This window comes from Pieris brassicae, chromosome 4, assembly GCF_905147105.1.
Source record: "Pieris brassicae chromosome 4, ilPieBrab1.1, whole genome shotgun sequence".
NCBI classification, from domain to species: domain Eukaryota; kingdom Metazoa; phylum Arthropoda; class Insecta; order Lepidoptera; family Pieridae; genus Pieris; species Pieris brassicae.
The window spans coordinates 2,234,357-2,253,750 of NC_059668.1; the positions used below are offsets into that span (position 1 = coordinate 2,234,357).

At 31.7% G+C, this 19,394-nt stretch overlaps 2 protein-coding genes across 3 annotated transcripts in view; both read right to left on the reverse strand.

Moving 5' to 3' along the window:
- Positions 1–1,077: 1,077 nt before the first annotated feature.
- Positions 1,078–11,947, reverse strand: LOC123709085 (scolexin B-like). Of its 2 annotated transcripts, XM_045660195.1 has the most exons (7): positions 11,800–11,943; positions 9,437–9,466; positions 5,384–5,555; positions 3,452–3,605; positions 3,048–3,200; positions 2,685–2,822; positions 1,078–1,909 (listed from the first exon to the last, which is right to left on the reverse strand). In XM_045660195.1, the coding sequence occupies exons 1-7, from the start codon at positions 11,894–11,896 to the stop codon at positions 1,751–1,753; spliced, it is 903 nt and encodes a 300-aa protein (XP_045516151.1). In that variant the 5' UTR covers positions 11,897–11,943; the 3' UTR covers positions 1,078–1,750. The 2 variants fall into 2 exon arrangements, with proteins under 2 accessions (XP_045516151.1, XP_045516152.1); XM_045660196.1 differs by lacking the exon at positions 9,437–9,466 and having other exon boundaries at positions 11,800–11,947.
- A 2,174-nt stretch (positions 11,948–14,121) lies between these two features.
- LOC123709084 (progestin and adipoQ receptor family member 4) overlaps positions 14,122–19,394 on the reverse strand; it is a 43,667-nt gene continuing 38,394 nt past the window's right edge. Inside the window, exon 6 of the mRNA XM_045660194.1 lies at positions 14,122–17,798. Coding sequence (XP_045516150.1) covers positions 17,733–17,798 — 66 coding nt within the window. The 3' untranslated portion in view covers positions 14,122–17,732. The remainder of the gene's footprint in view (positions 17,799–19,394) is intronic.

The window sequence follows — 19,394 nt, forward strand, 5'->3', positions numbered from 1 at the left end:
CCCGTTTGAAGGACCTGGATGCAGAGTTATATGCGTTTTTATGTTCGCTGGTATTGGCGTCACGAGATATCGCCGCCTCAACCCCGGCTTTAAAGCATTCTCGCTTTTGAGGCGAGGCCGCCTTGCAAGAACGTTTAAACCAGGGCTTTGACTTGCCACCGCAGAAAATGTAATAAAGAGTTCCATGCCCTGCAGAACTACTTCGGCGACAGAGTCAGCGACGGAATACGGACTGGACGGAATAGGACGCAAAGAAATACCGTCACAATCTGCTGACCTGCAGTACCAAATACGGCGACAGCCAGCAAAGATATTAATTATAATAAAAATAAATATTTATTGAAAACACAGTTTGTTAATCAACCACAAAAGTTATATTTACGCAATAGGAAGAAACTTAGGTGAAAGATTGCCAATCTAGTATTAAAACCGTATAAATTAATTTTTAGGGTTTTAACTTTTTTTTTATTTCTATTTATTAATTCAATGAAATCTTAAGCAGATTAATGTGATTTAAACTTATGCCTTTTATAAATATAAATTGATTATGGAAAGGCCGTGATTCTGCGTTGAGCGAACCTAAAGAAGGCAGCGATGACTATGCGGCAGTTCATATTATGATAATGAAACAAGGATTTGTTTTTATTCTACAACCTAAGGTTTCTTATGCAAAATATATAAAACAGATTTTCTCCATATATTATGTAGATATAAATAAAAGTAAGACAATTTTTTGGCGAACATATCTCGTTCGAGTAGGTACGTTAATTAACCATTATTGGTATCATGAAATAAATGAATATCATTGATCAAAGTTTGTTCTAGAAACAGAACCGTCACTTTCACAACTACCAGTTCGTTTAAAAAATCTATGATCTATGATTGTTCAATCACGTGAATTTATACTTGAAACACGCTTGCGGCCACTAATTTGAGTGTCAAAATTAATTGCTTTTTTATCTGCAGAATATAATTTTATTCTTTTAACGTAATGTAAATAATCGTCTCATATATAATTTAGCAATAATACGAGTTAAAAATCTGAAGACATTGTCTGGAAAAATGAAAATCAAGAAATGTATTTTCAACATTTATTTATCAAAATCTTATCTTACGTACAGAATTATTGTCTTAAATATAAGTATAGTACAGCCTGAAAACAAGTACAAGCACATGACTAGTTTCAAGCGATATTTTGTACTTTTAAAACTTTATATCTTAGACCTCTGTTAAAATGTTTTGGATGAAACCTATCGGCTATCGCGAGTACTAAATTCCTTATGAAAACGACTTATTAGCGTTAACTATAGTGCTTATTAGTCAACTATAGTCTATATCATATCCTCGGTTATACTTTTCTATTAAACCATTCACATACGTCGGTATTGAAGACTTTACCCGCTATCTTATCATTTAAACTGCCATTTATTGTTAGAATTATGTACAAGTTTCACTTTATATTAAGTATAATTTACGTATTAATTTATATGGAATCATGTTGGCGACATTTTATTAACATTACTAAATCTTTAAGTCAGATAAGAATTAGCCAGTCACCATTGACAATAATGATGATTAATTAAGTCTTAATTTTCCTTACTTATAAAAATGCTCAGTCTCAGTTGTAGCATCTCTTGACAAAAAGATTTTAACATAAGGCGTTTAGTCAGCAAGTTGTGGTTTATAAGTAAGGCGGATTGTCGATTGTCATTTAAATATTCTTTGGTTTGTCTTATCTTTAATTACGTGTCTATATGCCAGTCACATTTTTGATCCAATCTCTTGCTGCGGATACTCGTGAAAAGTATATGGTAGCACCGTTTCTGCATTCGAAGGCATCGTTTTCCACCCAAGAAGCTACACCTATAACGCTGCCAGAATCGCTTATCAGACCACTACCACTGTCTCCCTGTAAGGAATAAGTATATTTTTAGTGTTTCATTTAGATTTTTGTAAATTTATAAACAATGACGACGACTGACGTAAACGACTGTGATTTTATATATCTTTATTATTAAATATTCTAATCTTTAAGTCGAGAGTTTGTTCACAACTTTGATTATTACGCTTTTATGTTTGTTTATTACTCTAATATATATATGATTTAATAGAACAAGGGGCAAACGAGCAGTAGGCTCACCTGATGTTAAGTGATACCGCCGCCCATAGATACTCAATGCCAGACGACTCGCGAGTGAGTTACCGGCCTTTTAAGTATTGGTACGCTCTTTTCTTGAAGGTCCCTAAGTCGAATTATTTTGAAAATACTTCAGTGAGAAGCTTGTTCAACATAGTGGTTGGCAAAAACAGCCTTAAAAACACTTAGTTGTGGAACGACGGACGTCGAGGTGATATGGGTGGAATTTCGTATTGTGCCTCGAGGTCTGATGGTGAAATTCGGCTGCAGGTTTTAATCCGAACAACTCCTCTAAACACACTTAGTGGTACATGCGGTATAAGATGCAGAGAGACCCCACATCAAAAGGGATTGGTCGTCGACGATTCGAACCTGTCTTTGTTGAATACAGTCAAGGTGAAGGATCTAGTACTACCACCAACCCAAAGGTGAGAACAGAAGTCCATTAGTGGCAGTATTATATGATACTATGTTATATCGATCACCTTTGTCAGACTTAGATCACCGTTTCGGGACATTCTTTCAATAACATAAGAAATATACATACATTACAAGCTGTATCGTATCTTGGAGGTCGGCCAGTCGCGCAAAGCATATCTTGGCTATCGTATTCGATTAATTTAGCACAGCTTGAGTCGGCCAGCACTTCTAAGTCCATGGCATGCTCTTGCGGCCTCATTACATCCTGAAATCGAGTTAAATTTTGTTAGAATGTCAATATTTATTAGATCCATTTAAAGTTATATGAAATTTATTTTTAAAGATAGTAATAAAACTTACATCTAAGGACCTTTAAAGCGATTATACTCTTACATAACTGTCAAATATGGCAATATAGAAAGCATCCAGGAATGGAAAATAAGATGAACAAAGATCCTATATTTATTAAGTCATGGTATATAAGGCTCACCCCATGGTTTTCAGCTCCGAACCCCGCAAATCCGACGGTCTCTCCGGCCTCGTGCTCCGCAATGTCATCCAATGGGGCAGCCATCATGGTCTTGCCGTCCAATGGAAGTGGTTCTTCTAATTCTGCTAACAGGAAGTCCCATCGAGCCGCAACCTATAAACCGGACTATTTATTCTGGCCTCTGGCATTTACATCTTCATATTATATCTGTTTGGATTAAGATTCGCAGATACAGTTCTACTCCTGTTTCATTTATTATGATTATATGTTCTTTTATTAACATATATTCTGTAGATGAAACCACCAGTGTCTATGAACATGGTCCAGGTTTTTTTCAGGGGTAGAAGCCTGAACCTTTGGAACATTTGGAACGTATTTTACGAAAATAATAATTTAGATTGTACCTGTTTTATTCCGTAGCTCCGAGCATTGAGCCAATAGGGACCAACAGAGAAGCGAGGATGTACGTACAACTTTTTAACTCGTCTCCGAGTGCCAGTGTCATCCTCTGTGTTATTGGTTCCAGCCAATACCTCCCTGCCACTTGTGAATAATGAACTGAAAAGACAGAAAAGTATTTTACGTCTATTTTAGGGATGGGGGGGGGGGGTGAGGGTTACTGTAGGTCATCATAATTTACTATCACATGATTGTTATATCTTATGCGTATAAGAATAAGATTTAGAGAACTTAGCAATAAATTATTTTTTTTAATTATCTTTCTATGTACATAGTTTATATGAATGATAATTAATATGTGTTGACGCAACATAACATTGATACTAGACAAGTAGCGCAAAAACCTGTTATCAACAACAGCAGCTATTCGTATACATGGTGTCTGTATAACTGTTATAATAATCCACTTTTATTTATAATTAAGTGTTGTCAAAACTTAATGGATTTTGACATACATGAGTCATAGTTCGCGCTAAGTCTCGAATCTTTGATTTTTGTTTCTACTGACTCTTACCATAAGTATTTAACTTTTAACTTGAATATTAAATAGCTTTCTGTTATTTGCTGATAGTTACATTTTATACAAATGCTAAGATTGTATAGTAGTAGATGAGCTATTCAACGATAAAATCGTTATTACGGTATGTTTATTTCATTTTTAAACAAACCTCAATGTATATTAAGTGTATCAATCGATTTTAAAACGAATTAAGTTCGCTTCATCAGTTTTATGTAAGGCAATTTATTCACATTCGGGTTATCCGAGTGAGGTATTGTGTCGTTTACCAAACTAATTGAATTTGTGAATTTTGTACAACAGGAAGTAATTTATTTCTAAGTATAAACGTATTATTGGCATTGAAATGCGCACAGTTATTGGAATTTAGAATTGTTAAGTGGGACGGTAAAAATAATAATGAATAGTTGTTTGAGCGTATTTACGGTTTTTCCTTAATAGACATATTTGTTAAATTTATTTTTGTAATCGAAAAACTAAAAATACCTTTTTGAACTATTACAAGACTTTACGATCATATAACAGTCTATACTATTTTTTAAATAGAGATCCCTCACATGGTTTTTTTACGTTGAACATTTCCCAGAAAACGGGCGAATTTCTGCTGAGTTTAAAAAAACTTTGGCAAATCACAAAACATTATATTTTCCATAATAAACATCGGCAAATTAAACGAATTGGATAAAATGTTTACCGTGTCCACCATGTAACAAATGGTATTTATAATTTGCATTGAAAGTTAGTAGATTAGTGTTTTGTCTAATTAAAATTAATATGTGGTTTCATTAGATATGTACTCGTGCCAGCCACATTAATTTGTATACACTTTGGAAAATCCAATGACGCAACAGACTATTATCGATTTTAAATGCGTCTCAAATGTACTTAATCTGTTTTCCTATTACAATCCTGTAATCTTATTATCATTAGTTACATGAGCCGTTAATTAATTTAGAATTAGTAATATTAACATAAAATACCAATATTAAAATATCTATTAAATTATCGGTTTTAAGAGGGCGACATTTCATTGCACAGAATATATCTAGAGGTTTCAAAAACTATTATAAAAACTAAATTTATTTACACCGTTTTGACTATAATACTTATTTTTATCTCTGTCCATTACCGTGTACACCCCATTTGGCAGAAAGAGACGAATATGCGCTTAAGTTAAAAGTCAACTAACTTTTGACTGATTCTTGTTCTGTAAATACGGTAACTATTTCGGCATGTTTAGGATATTAAATTATTCGTTACATTACATCTCCTTACATTGACTTTGTAAAATGTTAACTGTATTTTGATTACTTGTGATATGGATATGACCTATACGGTAGCATATACGAGTTCTACTCACCAATGAGCAGCGGACAGGATCCATCGGTCCCCAATAATTGTACCCCCACATGTTCTGCCGAAGAGGACAGCTGATGGGTATCTCTCATGCACGGGTTTTGACAAGTCATCTCTTGACGATGGCGTCGGATCCCTCAATACTCTGACGTTCAGTTCTGGGATTCTTGTTAAACCTGAAGTAATTATTTATTAGAATAAAATTATTTAAAGAAATAATAGATATAAGTCGCTCAGTATTTTCTTGTTTCTTACATATGAATAATATTGAATAATGTATAGCATGTTGCGAATACAAAGTCATTTTGTGACTGACATACAAAGTTTTTACATTATCAGAATTGATGTGATTAATTTTTATCGAAAAATATATCTTTTTGATAAAGCCGTGCGACTTTATTTATTTTCTGTCTTTGGGTCCATGAGACTAAATATATATTAATAAGCATCATTCCTAAGTTTTACCCGAGTGGATTTTGTGTGTTCTGGCAAGATTTTTGCGACAATAGGTAACTGGAAATACCAGTCTATTTGCACAAAATCATAATTAATTATACACCTAACTCTCTAATCACACTATCTCCGTATAAAAATCCTTTCGATTTATTTTTAATCTTGTTCATACAGATTAAACAGACTGGAGTCTGGTCCGGTGGACCGGGGGACGTCCGTGACAAGGACCATGGGTTGGGTTACATCAACACTGTTTTTTGACTTAGCTGTTACATTTTTAGACGTTTGATTAGAGGTAATTTTTTATTCGTGTGTTGAAATCAACACACTCTGCTTGTTTACTTTTGATACCCACCTATCCTTAATTAATATATGAATAGTTAAGTATATAATTTATTTCATTCCATTTCCCATTTTATATAATTGTTTAAAAACTCAACATTTTTATTCTGAGGTCGTCTGGACCAATTTCAAGGTAACCTTCAATTTGCACTTACAAATGGAAAATAGTCGTTTCTTGAGTTTCGTGAGTGCGTTTCATTATTACAACTATAATTTAGGCGTCATTTATTTCCATTTTTAGAAGCTTTTGAAGTGCGATTTTATAGGTACAATCTAATAGAGTATTAAGACTAATCAATCAATTGGTTACATTATTGAATAGTTTATAAAACATTTATATTGTAATCTGTGCTCGAACAATACGTAAATTGTAATAAGTATTGCATCATCGCTTTGGGGGCAAAAGCAGTTGTGTGTTATACAAATGGGATACTACGTCAGTTCCTAAACTAAAACGGAATTTTCATTAACACTTTTAGTAGTGGAATTTGCTGCAATTTACGAGAACTATTCGCTATAACGGATTAGGCGAAAATGATAATATCTGGCGTACGACCACGGGTTTTTAATTTAGACATTTGATTTTTTTGCGGTTCTAAGTTCACCATCAAAGCAGTGGTTTGTTTAAAAAAATATTATTTTTCGTCTTAAAATATGCAATTTGAATCTTGATACGACTCACAATCTTGATTGATCCATATCATGTTGTACCGGTCTGGTGAGTATCGGAAAGTATTGGCTTCTCGCTAAAGGTCAATGTTAAATTAACAATTGGTATACCTACTGCGCTAAAACTCTTTGGCTCTGGGCAAAGGCTCGTGTGGTATTGTATAATTTGTTTTAAAAACGTACATAGGGAAAATTACTGTTCCAAGAAGTTTTTCTTTTTTACAATACTTTTTTATATAATATTTGGCAAATAGATGCTATAACTGAATAATTAAATAAATTTGCGTCTGGTACATAGAGAGTTATGATTAAAATATCGATTTAAATATAAGATTATAAAGATTAAATGCCGTCAAACGACTACCCACACCATAATACGAAAACATTAACATTAATTTAACATAACATTTGATTTACCATTAATTTGATATACGATTAATTTGATATACGATTCAATTGATATACCAATTATTTGATATACAATAAAATTGATATACCAATTATTTGATTTACCATTAATTTCATATACGATTCAATTTGATATATTTATTATAGAACAAACGGGGCAAACGGGCAGGAGGCTCACCTGATGTTAAGTGATACCGCCCATGGACACTCAATGCCAGAGGGCTCGAGTGCATTGCCGGCCTTTTAATTTGACATACGATTAATTAGATATACCTAGGTAACTTTTAGTAAACTTTTGAATGGCTCTTATTTAGCTGCCTATTGAAATGACTGAACGTTACTTTACTACTATAATTTTAAGACAATATTGTCACTATAACACTAATTTAAGTATAATTATTTGATAAAATGTTATTTTCTTAATGAAAGTATACTACTAACTACTTACGAGAATATAAGAACTGGCGCTCTCGTCCATCATTATGAAAACTACAAATCGTAACAAAAACAATTTTTTATATTAAATATTGCATCCGTACGTGTTAGCCTCGGTGGGTAAAAAAGCTTATTTTAACCGTTAACGCAATACAAATACAGTTACGTGCTTGAACTGGTGTGTACACATAAGTAACATTGAAGACGACCACATGTGACCATCATACGTACGTACGTAAGGCCGTAATGGTGTGCATATTTGGTTTTATAATCATTCAAGGCGTTATACTATAGTATAAAACTTACTAGTGTTGCCAGGATATCTTTATTTAATTATTAACTAACCGTGCGGTTTCATACTCTGCGGTCATAATAAAGCCACTCTTAATATATGTATTATTACTATAATGCGTTGAATTATTATATATTGCATATTTGCAAGCCATTACAGTCTACTGACCATCATTTTTACTACAATCTTCTGTTACGTCACTTTTAAGTCAAATAACTTTTCAAATTAAAATTAAAAAAACTATTAATTTTATAATTCTCTTGTAAATCTTGCCCTGACGAACGACCCCAAAACATGTATTATCCAATGCACTAATAATTCTGAAGTTAGCGTACATACTTTTTTTTACGTAGCTTATATAAAGCACTACTTAGGTTGAATTACACAATAAGGCGTTGTTCATAGTTCTTGCGACAATTCGTTTGATCATTTATATGTATCTTACAAAGTTTATAATGGTTATAAGCCTGGTAAATCCGTTGGTCTAAAGCATTAAAATACAAATGTATATTAAAGTTTCTACAAAAAGTATATACAAGCTTTTCCTACCACACAAAATCGGGATATGTCTATAGCAAATATGTATATACCGCGAAATGCATATTTCAATATGATTATATTTATATATTTTATCATAGTGACCTAAGTTATCGTGTAGACTCTTGACACTATGTGTTCTTGACTTGAGATAGTGGAATAATTCATATTAATAATATTTTGTATTTATTGGTGTTACATTTACGCAATAACTGATGATCGTAGAAAACACATGTTACATTACTTTTCTCTACCCATGTGTTATTAAAAAAACTGTCTAAAGTTAAAAAGATTACAGTACGTTTGGATACGTACATAACACTGTTGCAATTTCAGTTAAAATCCCCAGTGAGTATTGAGTAGGGTTTTCAAATTATAAATTCAAATCATACGTAAAGCTTAACTAAAGCTACTTGCTAAGGCTTATTATAATACAAAAGAATATTTAAACGATCTTAGTGCTAGGACTTGATTTGCTCCAGTATAAAGAGGTACCGCGACTGAATCTTTCGGCTGCATTTCCAGATTTGGAGGTGATCGTCAACATCCACGATTGTTCCCACGAGAATGTAAGTGCGTACTCCTATTTTACCATGCCTCCTGATGATAGAGGACAAATAAAGATTTGTCCCAGGAGTTTTTAATTTATTTGATTGTTATTAATTACGAAGTCATGTGGAACATGGTGTAATGGTTGCAGCTTCTTACAAACTTTGTGTAAAGCAAAAAACTTTTCGATTAAAAACAATGACGAAGAGTTTACTGCCAGTTCTTCTCTTCCGTTCTACGCAGTTGATTTAAGAACATGCAGCAAATGTGAAATTAGATGCATTTATTATGAATTACTTTTCTGACGATAATGATTTTGACTTTGACTTTACATTTGGCTTAACAAGAAGAATAATTATATAGCCAACTTACCAATTAACATCAATACAGAGTCCAACGAAACTAGAAATAAATAAAATAATATAATTACAAACTAATAATAAACATTAAAGCATGACTATATAAATTATAGATTTACAGAGCTATTTTCATAAGTGTTAATTTTAATTCCAAGCCCGCATAAGCCTAAATACCTGGAATTAAGTCAAATAATTTGAAACTCAACTATTACCGTTGTTACTATGTATATGCGGAATATATAAAAGACTTGAACACTCTTTTGGTTAAATTGAACATAACAAACACAGATTTTACACATGAAAATATTTATAAAAGTGGATCAGTGGCACTACAAGCTTTTTGGTCTGGGCCTCATATTCCTGTATCTTTTTCGTGAATTTAATGTAAAAAAAATTACGAGATGTGAAACAACATGCAAACATAAAATGATCCATGCATCCTGGTTAGTTAACTAAAGTTTCAGTGATTTTTTTTAGTACCAAAACTAACGAATAATAATAGGAATCGTTAAATATCTTACATATTATTACTATATATATATATTGTGATTTTCATATAAGTGCATGATCTTTTTTCATTTCTATCTGAAATTTTGCTAAATAATTTTCCTTCATTAATTTTTGTCCAATTTATGAATAGTGGGTGTTTTAAAACACTTTGTTATATCCAACCTTGTGGTAAACAATGGTCACGCGCATGTGCTTACTGCCTATTGATATATAATGACAAATACGACGAACATAAATAGTTTTTACAACCGCAACGCTACGTATTCAGTGGAAAATCGCTTGAATTATCTCAAGTATAATTGCTCACTATTGAAATGATAATTGCTTCAACAACACAATGTTTGTCATCATTGCTTATATACGAAGAAACGAATTAAATTATTCAAATCAGTGATATTTATTTGGACATACTTGGTTTTTAATAAAGCCAATAACCTATGAAGAATACTCCTCAAGTAACAGGAATCCCAGCGAACCAACACGACACACAGCCGGTACATCCCCGATTCTTAGGGTTGTACGAGTATATTGGTATTTATATTTTTCTGATAGATATTGAGTAACATTTCAAAGACGAACTAAGATAATAACGATAATTTTGACAAGCTATAAATAAAAATGTCTTTGGTAAATTTGTATTTATATAATACTGAGATATTAATATAATTTTGAGAAATAATTTGTTAAACGATCCTTAGCAGTCGTAGAGGGAAAAGTTATTCGCATACATAAAATACTTGTCAATGTATACGCTCCTGTATTTTAAAGTTAAAAAATACTGAAAATGTTTACCTATATGTATCATGTTTTACGAGTAAGTGTTTTCAGTGTTATTATTACTTCACCTCGACGCTGAGTGCAGACTTTACGGTTACCACAAAACAATTATTATCTTAACAATTATCTCATTGCATTATTAAATTTGTATTAAGTAAGATCAACCGATTTTTTGTTTTATAGAAGTTTAAGTTCCAATGTATAAGTCCCATCTGCTGCATTGTTGATATAAACATAATATTTTATTTATTTTAATATTCAATAATCATTAAACATATATATTTATTTGGGTAACCAATCATAATATATATTTAATAAACAAGCCATGAACATATCAATGACGTAAATCCTTTTTACCTAAATAATATACCTTTTTTGCAAGTAAACAGTAAATTTTTTGTTCTTTAGTTATCTGTATGTGATATCAAACTTAATATTTAGTATGAACCTAGATGTCATGATTCATTATATCATTTGCTTCCTATTTATTTGTCTAATTTATTCTTAAACTGAGTCATATCGATAAACAAAGAACTCAGTATGCAAAGAGTGAAGTCATATTTGTTCACTGCTTAGGTAGATCTTATTGTTATGAAGTGACACGGTTGGTGACAGGTTATAAATCTTTGTGACTAAATGAAATAGTATATTAACGTACCCTATTTTTGACGAATAATCGGAGGTCCTGTATTTTTATTATCTTATACAACTATTTTTATTTACATACATTTATATTTATATAATTAATATTACTTTAGAAAAATAATATACTTATATTAGGTATATTCGATCCTTGCTAGTTTTAAGGCGTAAACGTTCTCGTATATAAGTTAAAAATAACGAAATAATTATTGAAAATGTGAACATCACCGACCACAGTAAATAGCAAAAGAATGTATCAGCAAAATGATGTTTCGTTCGAACCCACAAACACCGAATAATAACGGAAAGCGTTATCGTTTTAATGAAAGAAAACGTTACCGGTCCGTAATTACTTTTAAAACGATAATTGTATCCTTATAATCGACATCACAATTCACACCACAAACACAAGTAAAAACACATGAAAAAAAAACACAAATTACTCACTAGTCTTATCTAATGGTTCGACTTGATTCAAGCGCGGTCCCGCCACCGCCGCTCCGCAGGCGCACGCGCAGAACACAACTACTGCCTTGAAAAACATTTTGTGTTTGTTGAGCCTCGAACCAGTCGCTGACTTATATGCTACAACTTGACGTATGCTCGCAGGTCACACGCGGCTAACTCGCTGATAATATGATCGTCAGAAGAAATGGTTATTAATTCGTATTGGGCAGGTGATTAACTAATAACCTTCATTAAGTAAGATAGGAACTGATTGCTTACGATTTAGATATTTTTTAATTCATCTAACAATTAAACATGTAACAGATACACCTTGTCACCTACTACCTAAAATTCCTGTAAAAACTGAAAATTAACACAATTTTAAAAGATTAAAGAATGTATGAGAGTGAATGTATGAATGAAGAGTGATAGTATTTTTCTCGTTTATGTCATAATGATAACGTTTTCCGCTTTTAATTGTGTTTGGGTATTTACCCTTGTGATAATTCAGATATTTGTATCAATACAAAGTTGCTTAATAATGCTTAAAAACTATATTATTAAACTTTCTGAAATTATAATTTCAAATTAGTATAAAAACGTTAGGATGGCAACATTTACAGTTTCTGATCATAAAAAGTTTTTATTATTTTTAACTAGAATTCCAAAGAAATTATTAGGTAACGGAAATAATAAGATTAGCTTGTATTAAGAAATAGATAACACTATTTTGTTAGTTAATAAACTATTTGAAGTTATAAATAAAATAAAAATTTAATTCAAATATATTTTAATACCGTCTTCATCATCTACGCATAATCGAGGGTAGTATTTCATTTTAGAATTTTTATTTAGTTTGCAAAAAGTTAATAAAATGTATAACCACGGGTTATAATGCTGGATATATAGGTTTCACCTTTTAACTCAAAAAACATTTTTGGTTTTACGCTTGTTGTTTATTGGGTTTTGTGCTTTAGCCAAAAGTTCGAAACGAATTAAGCAAACGAATTAATACTGTGACAATCTAATATATGCCCTACAACATTCGAAATAACGTTCATTTTATCGCACATTTCACAACTCACAGATAAATCAAATGTACCTTTGGACTTTTACCTCCTTAAAAGCATCAAGTCACGCTGCTTTAATGGTCTTCTTATTCAAAAATGTATGGACGCACAATTTTGAGGAAGTTAGATTTGTATCATTTTCCGCATACATTTTTGCACGTCTCACCATTGACTCACCTCACATATTTTAAGTTTCATCAGCGGAATGAATGGTGTCGCGTGACATCTTTTTCATTGGCTTCCAAAGACGATATATATTAGTAACATATAATATTCCGTACATTGATTAAAAGATTTTATCAGTGAAACTTTATGTGCAAAAAACTATATATGCAATGTGTTAATTCTATGTTTTTTTAATACTTTTAGAGATGTATCTGTTTTGTTTCCTAAATGAATAAATAAATAAGATGTTATTGCTGCATTTTTCGAGGATTGAAAATTAAGTTAATTGTCCTTTTATTAGAAGAGAAGAGCAAAGGAGTATACGGGACGCCCAAAAAACGTCATCACAGCCCATGGACACCTAGTTTTAGTAGGTGCGTTGCCAGCCTTTGAGGGAGGATTAAACTCACTAACTCAAAAATACACTAATAATCATAATATAAAGTGTTAAGAGTACTCGACTTAACAGACATGTAATTATTGAGATTATGTGAGATGTGATCTCAACACACACATAAAAACAACCGTGTTAGAGAATATGCATCACATTAAAAAATATTATCTTAAGGAGTACTGCAAATGTCCGTAAGGCTACATTCCTATCGTATCAATTCGAATCAATAATTGTTTCATCTGGAATCATATCCGTTTCACGTTTCAGGCGGCATTTTAGACACGGATTTCATTTGATCAAATGCTATTTTTTCCTCGACGACAAATTGAAAATCATTGCGAGGGAAAATGGATTTTCATGCTATAATACTTTGACATATTTCATCAGGCGGAAGTACACACATAGGACGTCATGGACATTCCTACTTGATCAGGCCATGGTGTACGTGACGTGATTAGACGTTTCTGCTAGTTCCAAAAACCTGCATTTAGGTTATAGCCACATATAAATTGTTTCCTGTGACATTTTAATTTTTACTTTATAAAGGTTTAAATTGAAAATTAATATTAGTGTAACTTCATTCTCAAGATTGATACATTGAACCATTTCAGTTGACTCCGAAGAGCTACATAACGTTTTACGGACGACAACGGACGAAAAAATAATGAAGTAGTCGGAGATTGATATGACCGAAAGCTGTACCAAAGCTTTCTGCCATAATAAAACAACTTTTATAACCTAAAGCTGTGGCTCATACTATTAGAATATTGTAATTGTTCTGAAGAAAAAAAATACAATTCATCTGTTATAGAACATCAATGTCGAAAGCGACGAGCTTTATGTACAATGTAAATAAATTAAATGATACTTTGAATATATAATCAAAAATATTAGATCTGAAATAAATTTAATGGTGGAAGGAATTTTATGTGCAATTTTAAATTACCCTTTTACAGATTTTATATAATCACTAAATGATGTATGTAACATTACCTTACGGAATTTTTAAGATTAACAAACTTTTGAGATTCTAATACAAAAACAATTTTCCCGATATTATTATACGGTTTACACGTAAATATCAACGAAGGCCCTTTTAATGTAAGACGAAAATTCCTGTTGGTAGGGCTGCCACTCACCATATGATGGTATCTATAAAGCATGTCCAACAAAAAAACTGTTTGGTAAGTTGGTATCGTTTGATGCATGGAATATTTTTAGGTATTATGTTAGTATAATCAGATGTGCAAAGTTTCCCTCGTGCCAAACCATGCCAAATTACGTGTCGATATACTAAATATATTATATTATTTCTACGAAATGGTGGGGTTTTACAATCATATGCAAAAAAAACTTTGGGGGAACTAATTTCGAGTTAAAGTACGCAACGCTACAGATTGTTTTTACAATGTAAAGCGCTTAACTGTAAAACAGTTGGTTCTCATAAACCATTTCGGTTGCGAATTTTAACAGTGTTTTATAACTAATTTACTACGATTTTCATTTATTTCTATTATTGCTTTTGGCTATCTATCTATGCTTAGTTTAATCTACGTTACTAAGAAATGGTAAAGTCGGATTAATATAACGACCGTTAAGCATTTGTGTTTGATAGGTATTATGTTTTGCCTTTAGTTTACGCATATACTAAATATTTACTATAAAAACACGTTGAATTGATAACATCTTTTGTTTTTATAAGTCAGTTAAGCCGACAACTGTCACCAAGTTTAATTATATTGATGTAGAAATGTCAACGAAGGTTTAATGTTTTTAGTTTATAACAAATACCGTATATTATAGTGTATTTTCATTACCAGCACTGCTCTGTAAATGCGAATTTAAACGAATTGACAGAACCGCACTCAAAATCGTGTTTTAAATGTGTAATGGTTGATTGATAATTTTATATATCAAGAAATAATATTACACACGATAGGTTAGCGAGACAAATAGGGAAACGATTTTGTTTAATACTAAGAATTACTCGTAATAAATTATGTTAAACTTCAGTTACTATTAACATTTAATATTATCTACCTAACGCCTTTATATTTTAGTTAAATTTTTGTACAGATATTATTAATATATGTATATGTTAAATAATATAATTTACACAGAGTACAACCATGATGTAGGTACATATGGGAAAAACACCTTTATCACTATTTCGTGATAATAAACGTTTTTCCATAATTCTCATGTTTCTTTTAATTATTGGAAAATTCCGGACAGGATGTATTTAATGGTTAACCTATTTATAATTGCATGTAAATAACTCTCTTGTACGAGAAAAATTGCACAATATTCTAATAAGCTGGTAATTTAACTGTGGCAAATCTATAAATATCTCTTTTATGTCCAAGTTTCCGGAACCTCATGTTTAAGTAGAAGCATCTGGACTTTCTGTCTCTTATAACAGGGTACATGTTTGAGGACGATCAGTCTTTCACTTGATCGGTCTATATGGCAAGTCAACAACCATGTGATATTTTGCCATCTGCGTTACCAACCACGATCAGTTTCTCCGTGTTCCCATCGCCTCTGCGCAATGTATGGAAATATGGTATGATTCGTTGTTTGCATATGGCACTTGGGCGAGTCTAGTATTTAGTTCAAGATTGGTGCGCTACGGAGTTCACGGTATTCTTAACGTTCGCCTCCAGCACCACCACATGTCTTAAAGGCATCAATACTTTGCCGTTCTCAAAAATTAAAAAAATATTAATTTTAAAATTATCTTGACACGTTGTGTTAGTTACAAATTACATTTAACTAACTCAGAATTGTTAGTTTTACAATTATTAATAAACACTGGAGCAGTTTAATCGCGCGGTTTTAACTAAGGTGCTGTTCTGTCTCTTAGCATCGAAATACTATCTAACAGAAAGAGATTAATGAATACTTAGTTAAAATATAATTAAACAATTTCCTTTGAATAAGGCTACGTTTTTACAGTAGAAGTATGAGTTATATATACATTCGTATCGGTCATAAGACATACTTACTTCCTCAATTTAGTTTTACAAATTGTCTAAAGCAATTGTTTGAATATTGTTCAATAAATATTTGAATTTGATACGAAATATTGTGTATTATATTAACCCGACCTTACCTATACAAGTGGCCAAACAATTTCCAAGCGATTTCTTAAATACAAAACACACCAATTGGTCGTTTCATTTCTAGTTAATTGGCTAAATTTTAAGAAAGACAAATTTTATATTAAGATAGTTATCTACTAGTACCTACATAACTGCCCATTTTACTAATATTGTATTAATGTATTGCTGTGTTAATAGGTTGTGATATTATTAAACAACAATAAACAATACAGTGATTCGATTAGTTCTATTAGTATATGTAGTTTCCGACAAATTTTGAGCATTTTAGAAGACACCTTCAGGCGGCATCCCCTTAAAGGGATCTTGGAGATAGGAGATCATATCATAGCTATGTATTGGAGAAGACTTCGGGACGAAAAATATATTAAAGTACTAATTTACAATGGTGTAACTTTGTATTGAGAAAAGGCAGGTCTCGAATCTCTTAAATTGTTTTACTAATCACAAGAGATATTATGCCCCGATAATGCTATTTTTACTTTCATAATCACCAAAATCATCAGAAAGGCTTTAAAACGATACTATCTCTAGGCCGTTATATTGTCATCTAAAACTTATTATTATTTTTAAAATTGAACTATTCTTAAATTTTAAATAACCCAATTGAACGATATTGCTTTTATTTCTTAATCTATAAGCATAAATAACTAGCTTTCGGCTTCTATAATGAGAGGTGGAGAAAGATATGCTAGCATAACTTTCGTACGTGTGCAAATGTTTGACAGCCTCGAACCCGCCTTTAAACTTTATAACTGGTTCTAATCGGCAATTCACCATTACAATTAATTTATCGCTTAAAGAAGGAGAATGCCCATTTGCATGGAATTATTTAAAATAAATAAAATAGTTGACCTTTGTTTATAAGCTATAGCAGGATAATAATTAAATTTATGAAATGTATAATATTTTGGGCTTTGCAATTCCTACTTTTGATTGAATATTTTAAATAAAATTATCATACGATTTTGTAGCTATTTTCAGCTGCACATGGGCAATCTCCTTGTGTACGAATGTTCGTTTGTCTCGTATAAGAGAAGCATAATTGCAATTTCTCTTGCGGAATTGACTGAATCCCTAAACCTAAATAAATGCACGGACATCACATTTTATTCACACTTGGGAATTGTCTTTCAGGGTTTAGGGTGAGAGGAAGTCAGATGGAAGGTGTGGTGGCTGGTGTCAGAGATGGCGCAGTGGAGTCCGGCAGTCCACGCGGGACATCCATGCCAAGTCTTTTGTTGTTACCTGAAACATTGGTATAAATTTAATGTCGTGAGTAGTAAAGTATTAAACTGGTGCTAAAGGTACAATAAACGAAGACAATGTAGACGATATACCAGATTAAGGTGATATGGTGAGACATGGTGAGATTTGGAAGAGAGTTTTGCCAAAAAAGAGCATACAGCTACTTTAGCAATAATTAGATAATATAAATATATAAGTGTGTTTAAATAAAGTATCTGAAATTAAATATTCATTATACATATAATATATTTGGGAAGTTGTTTGTTTAAGTCTTTAACCGGCAATATAAGAAAAAATATTGCTTATGCCAAACACATATACTTTAATTAACATCGACATATAACTGAGTGTTAATTAACTATCTTAATTTTAACATCCGCCTTGCATTCCAATTAAAGACGTCTAAGTTTCAATTCAAAGTAATAATGCTTCTTGTTAGCGATCGCTTAGAGCGCGTTATTGGTCTTGCTTGTTCAGGTAAGTTAAAATGTTTTAAGAACGTTTAAGATATTTTGAAAGTAACGAACGTAACAAAACAGGTTTGAGTGACGATCACTGACGTAGTTAAGCTGAAACTAAAGCCTGAGAGCCTCTCATGGGATGAGGGACTTTACTTATTTATATATGAAACGGATGTCTGGTGACTTCGCTATTAATAATATTGTTTCATTTGAATCAACCAGTAAATATATTCGACGTCCTGGTGGATAGAAAAACTGTGTACAGTTTGTGTTTCCACCACACCAACTTCCTTTATATTAAGAACATTTATACAATAAAAAAATACTTATACGTTTTTAAAGTCTTTTAGCGCGTTAGGGAAAAATTATGAGAGTAAATTTTTAGAATACGCGCGCACACCGTCACAAAAAACCGACACCCTGAAGTTAGCATAGTCAACATTTTAAAACAAAAAATGTCCATTTCTTTCAAAACATCTTTATTTAACTAGATAATACGTTATAATAATATTTTTCAATGTTTTAAATACCTTTTTTCTACTGTTAGTGTCGTTTATTCTACAAACGGAATATAAAATGTTTAAAAACATTCTTTACCTTATTACGCCAATTAAGTATAACTTCTAACGAGTGTACATAAGTAGGAACACACACGTTTTTTTTTTTAATTTCATACTAAAGTGAATGATATTTACGACATGTATCTATTGAAATGTAAGTATAAGTTTAGTAATTTTAAACTTACAACTTTGATGTAACGCTAATTCAGCTATGACTTCTAGAAGACGTATAGAGCAATGAAAGACTTTATTATACACTTATCCTTATTAAAATATTTTCTAAATGCTATTAAAAATTCTGGACTATGAAAGACATCTTGATAAATATACATTTTAGACAACTTAGAAGACAATAATTAACAATACGAACAAACCACAGACAAAACAAACTGAATTACGAGTGACAGTGACATTTAAAAGGCGCGAAATTTAAAAAGATATTTTAAAGGATTTTTAGTTATTTTTGGGTAATTAATGTCATCAACCCATATAAAACCTAATATCGGAAATTCCACTTATCACTATTTTCTTCAATTAGTCAAAACATCGGTTAAACAAACGAGGGATGTACGTGT

What these genes read in the sequence shown, in the direction of transcription:
- LOC123709085 (XM_045660195.1), bottom strand. Translation starts at nt 11,896, where the DNA reads ATGTTTTTCAAGGCAGTAGTTGTGTTCTGCGCGTGCGCCTGCGGAGCG. An exon ending in CGAACCATTAGATAAGACTA is followed by an intron (nt 9,467 to 11,799) that starts GTGAGTAATTTG and finishes ATTTATTTCTAG; the next exon opens with TTTCGTTGGACTCTGTATTG. An exon ending in TCGGAGCTGAAAACCATGGG is followed by an intron (nt 2,823 to 3,047) that starts GTGAGCCTTATA and finishes ACTCGATTTCAG; the next exon opens with GATGTAATGAGGCCGCAAGA.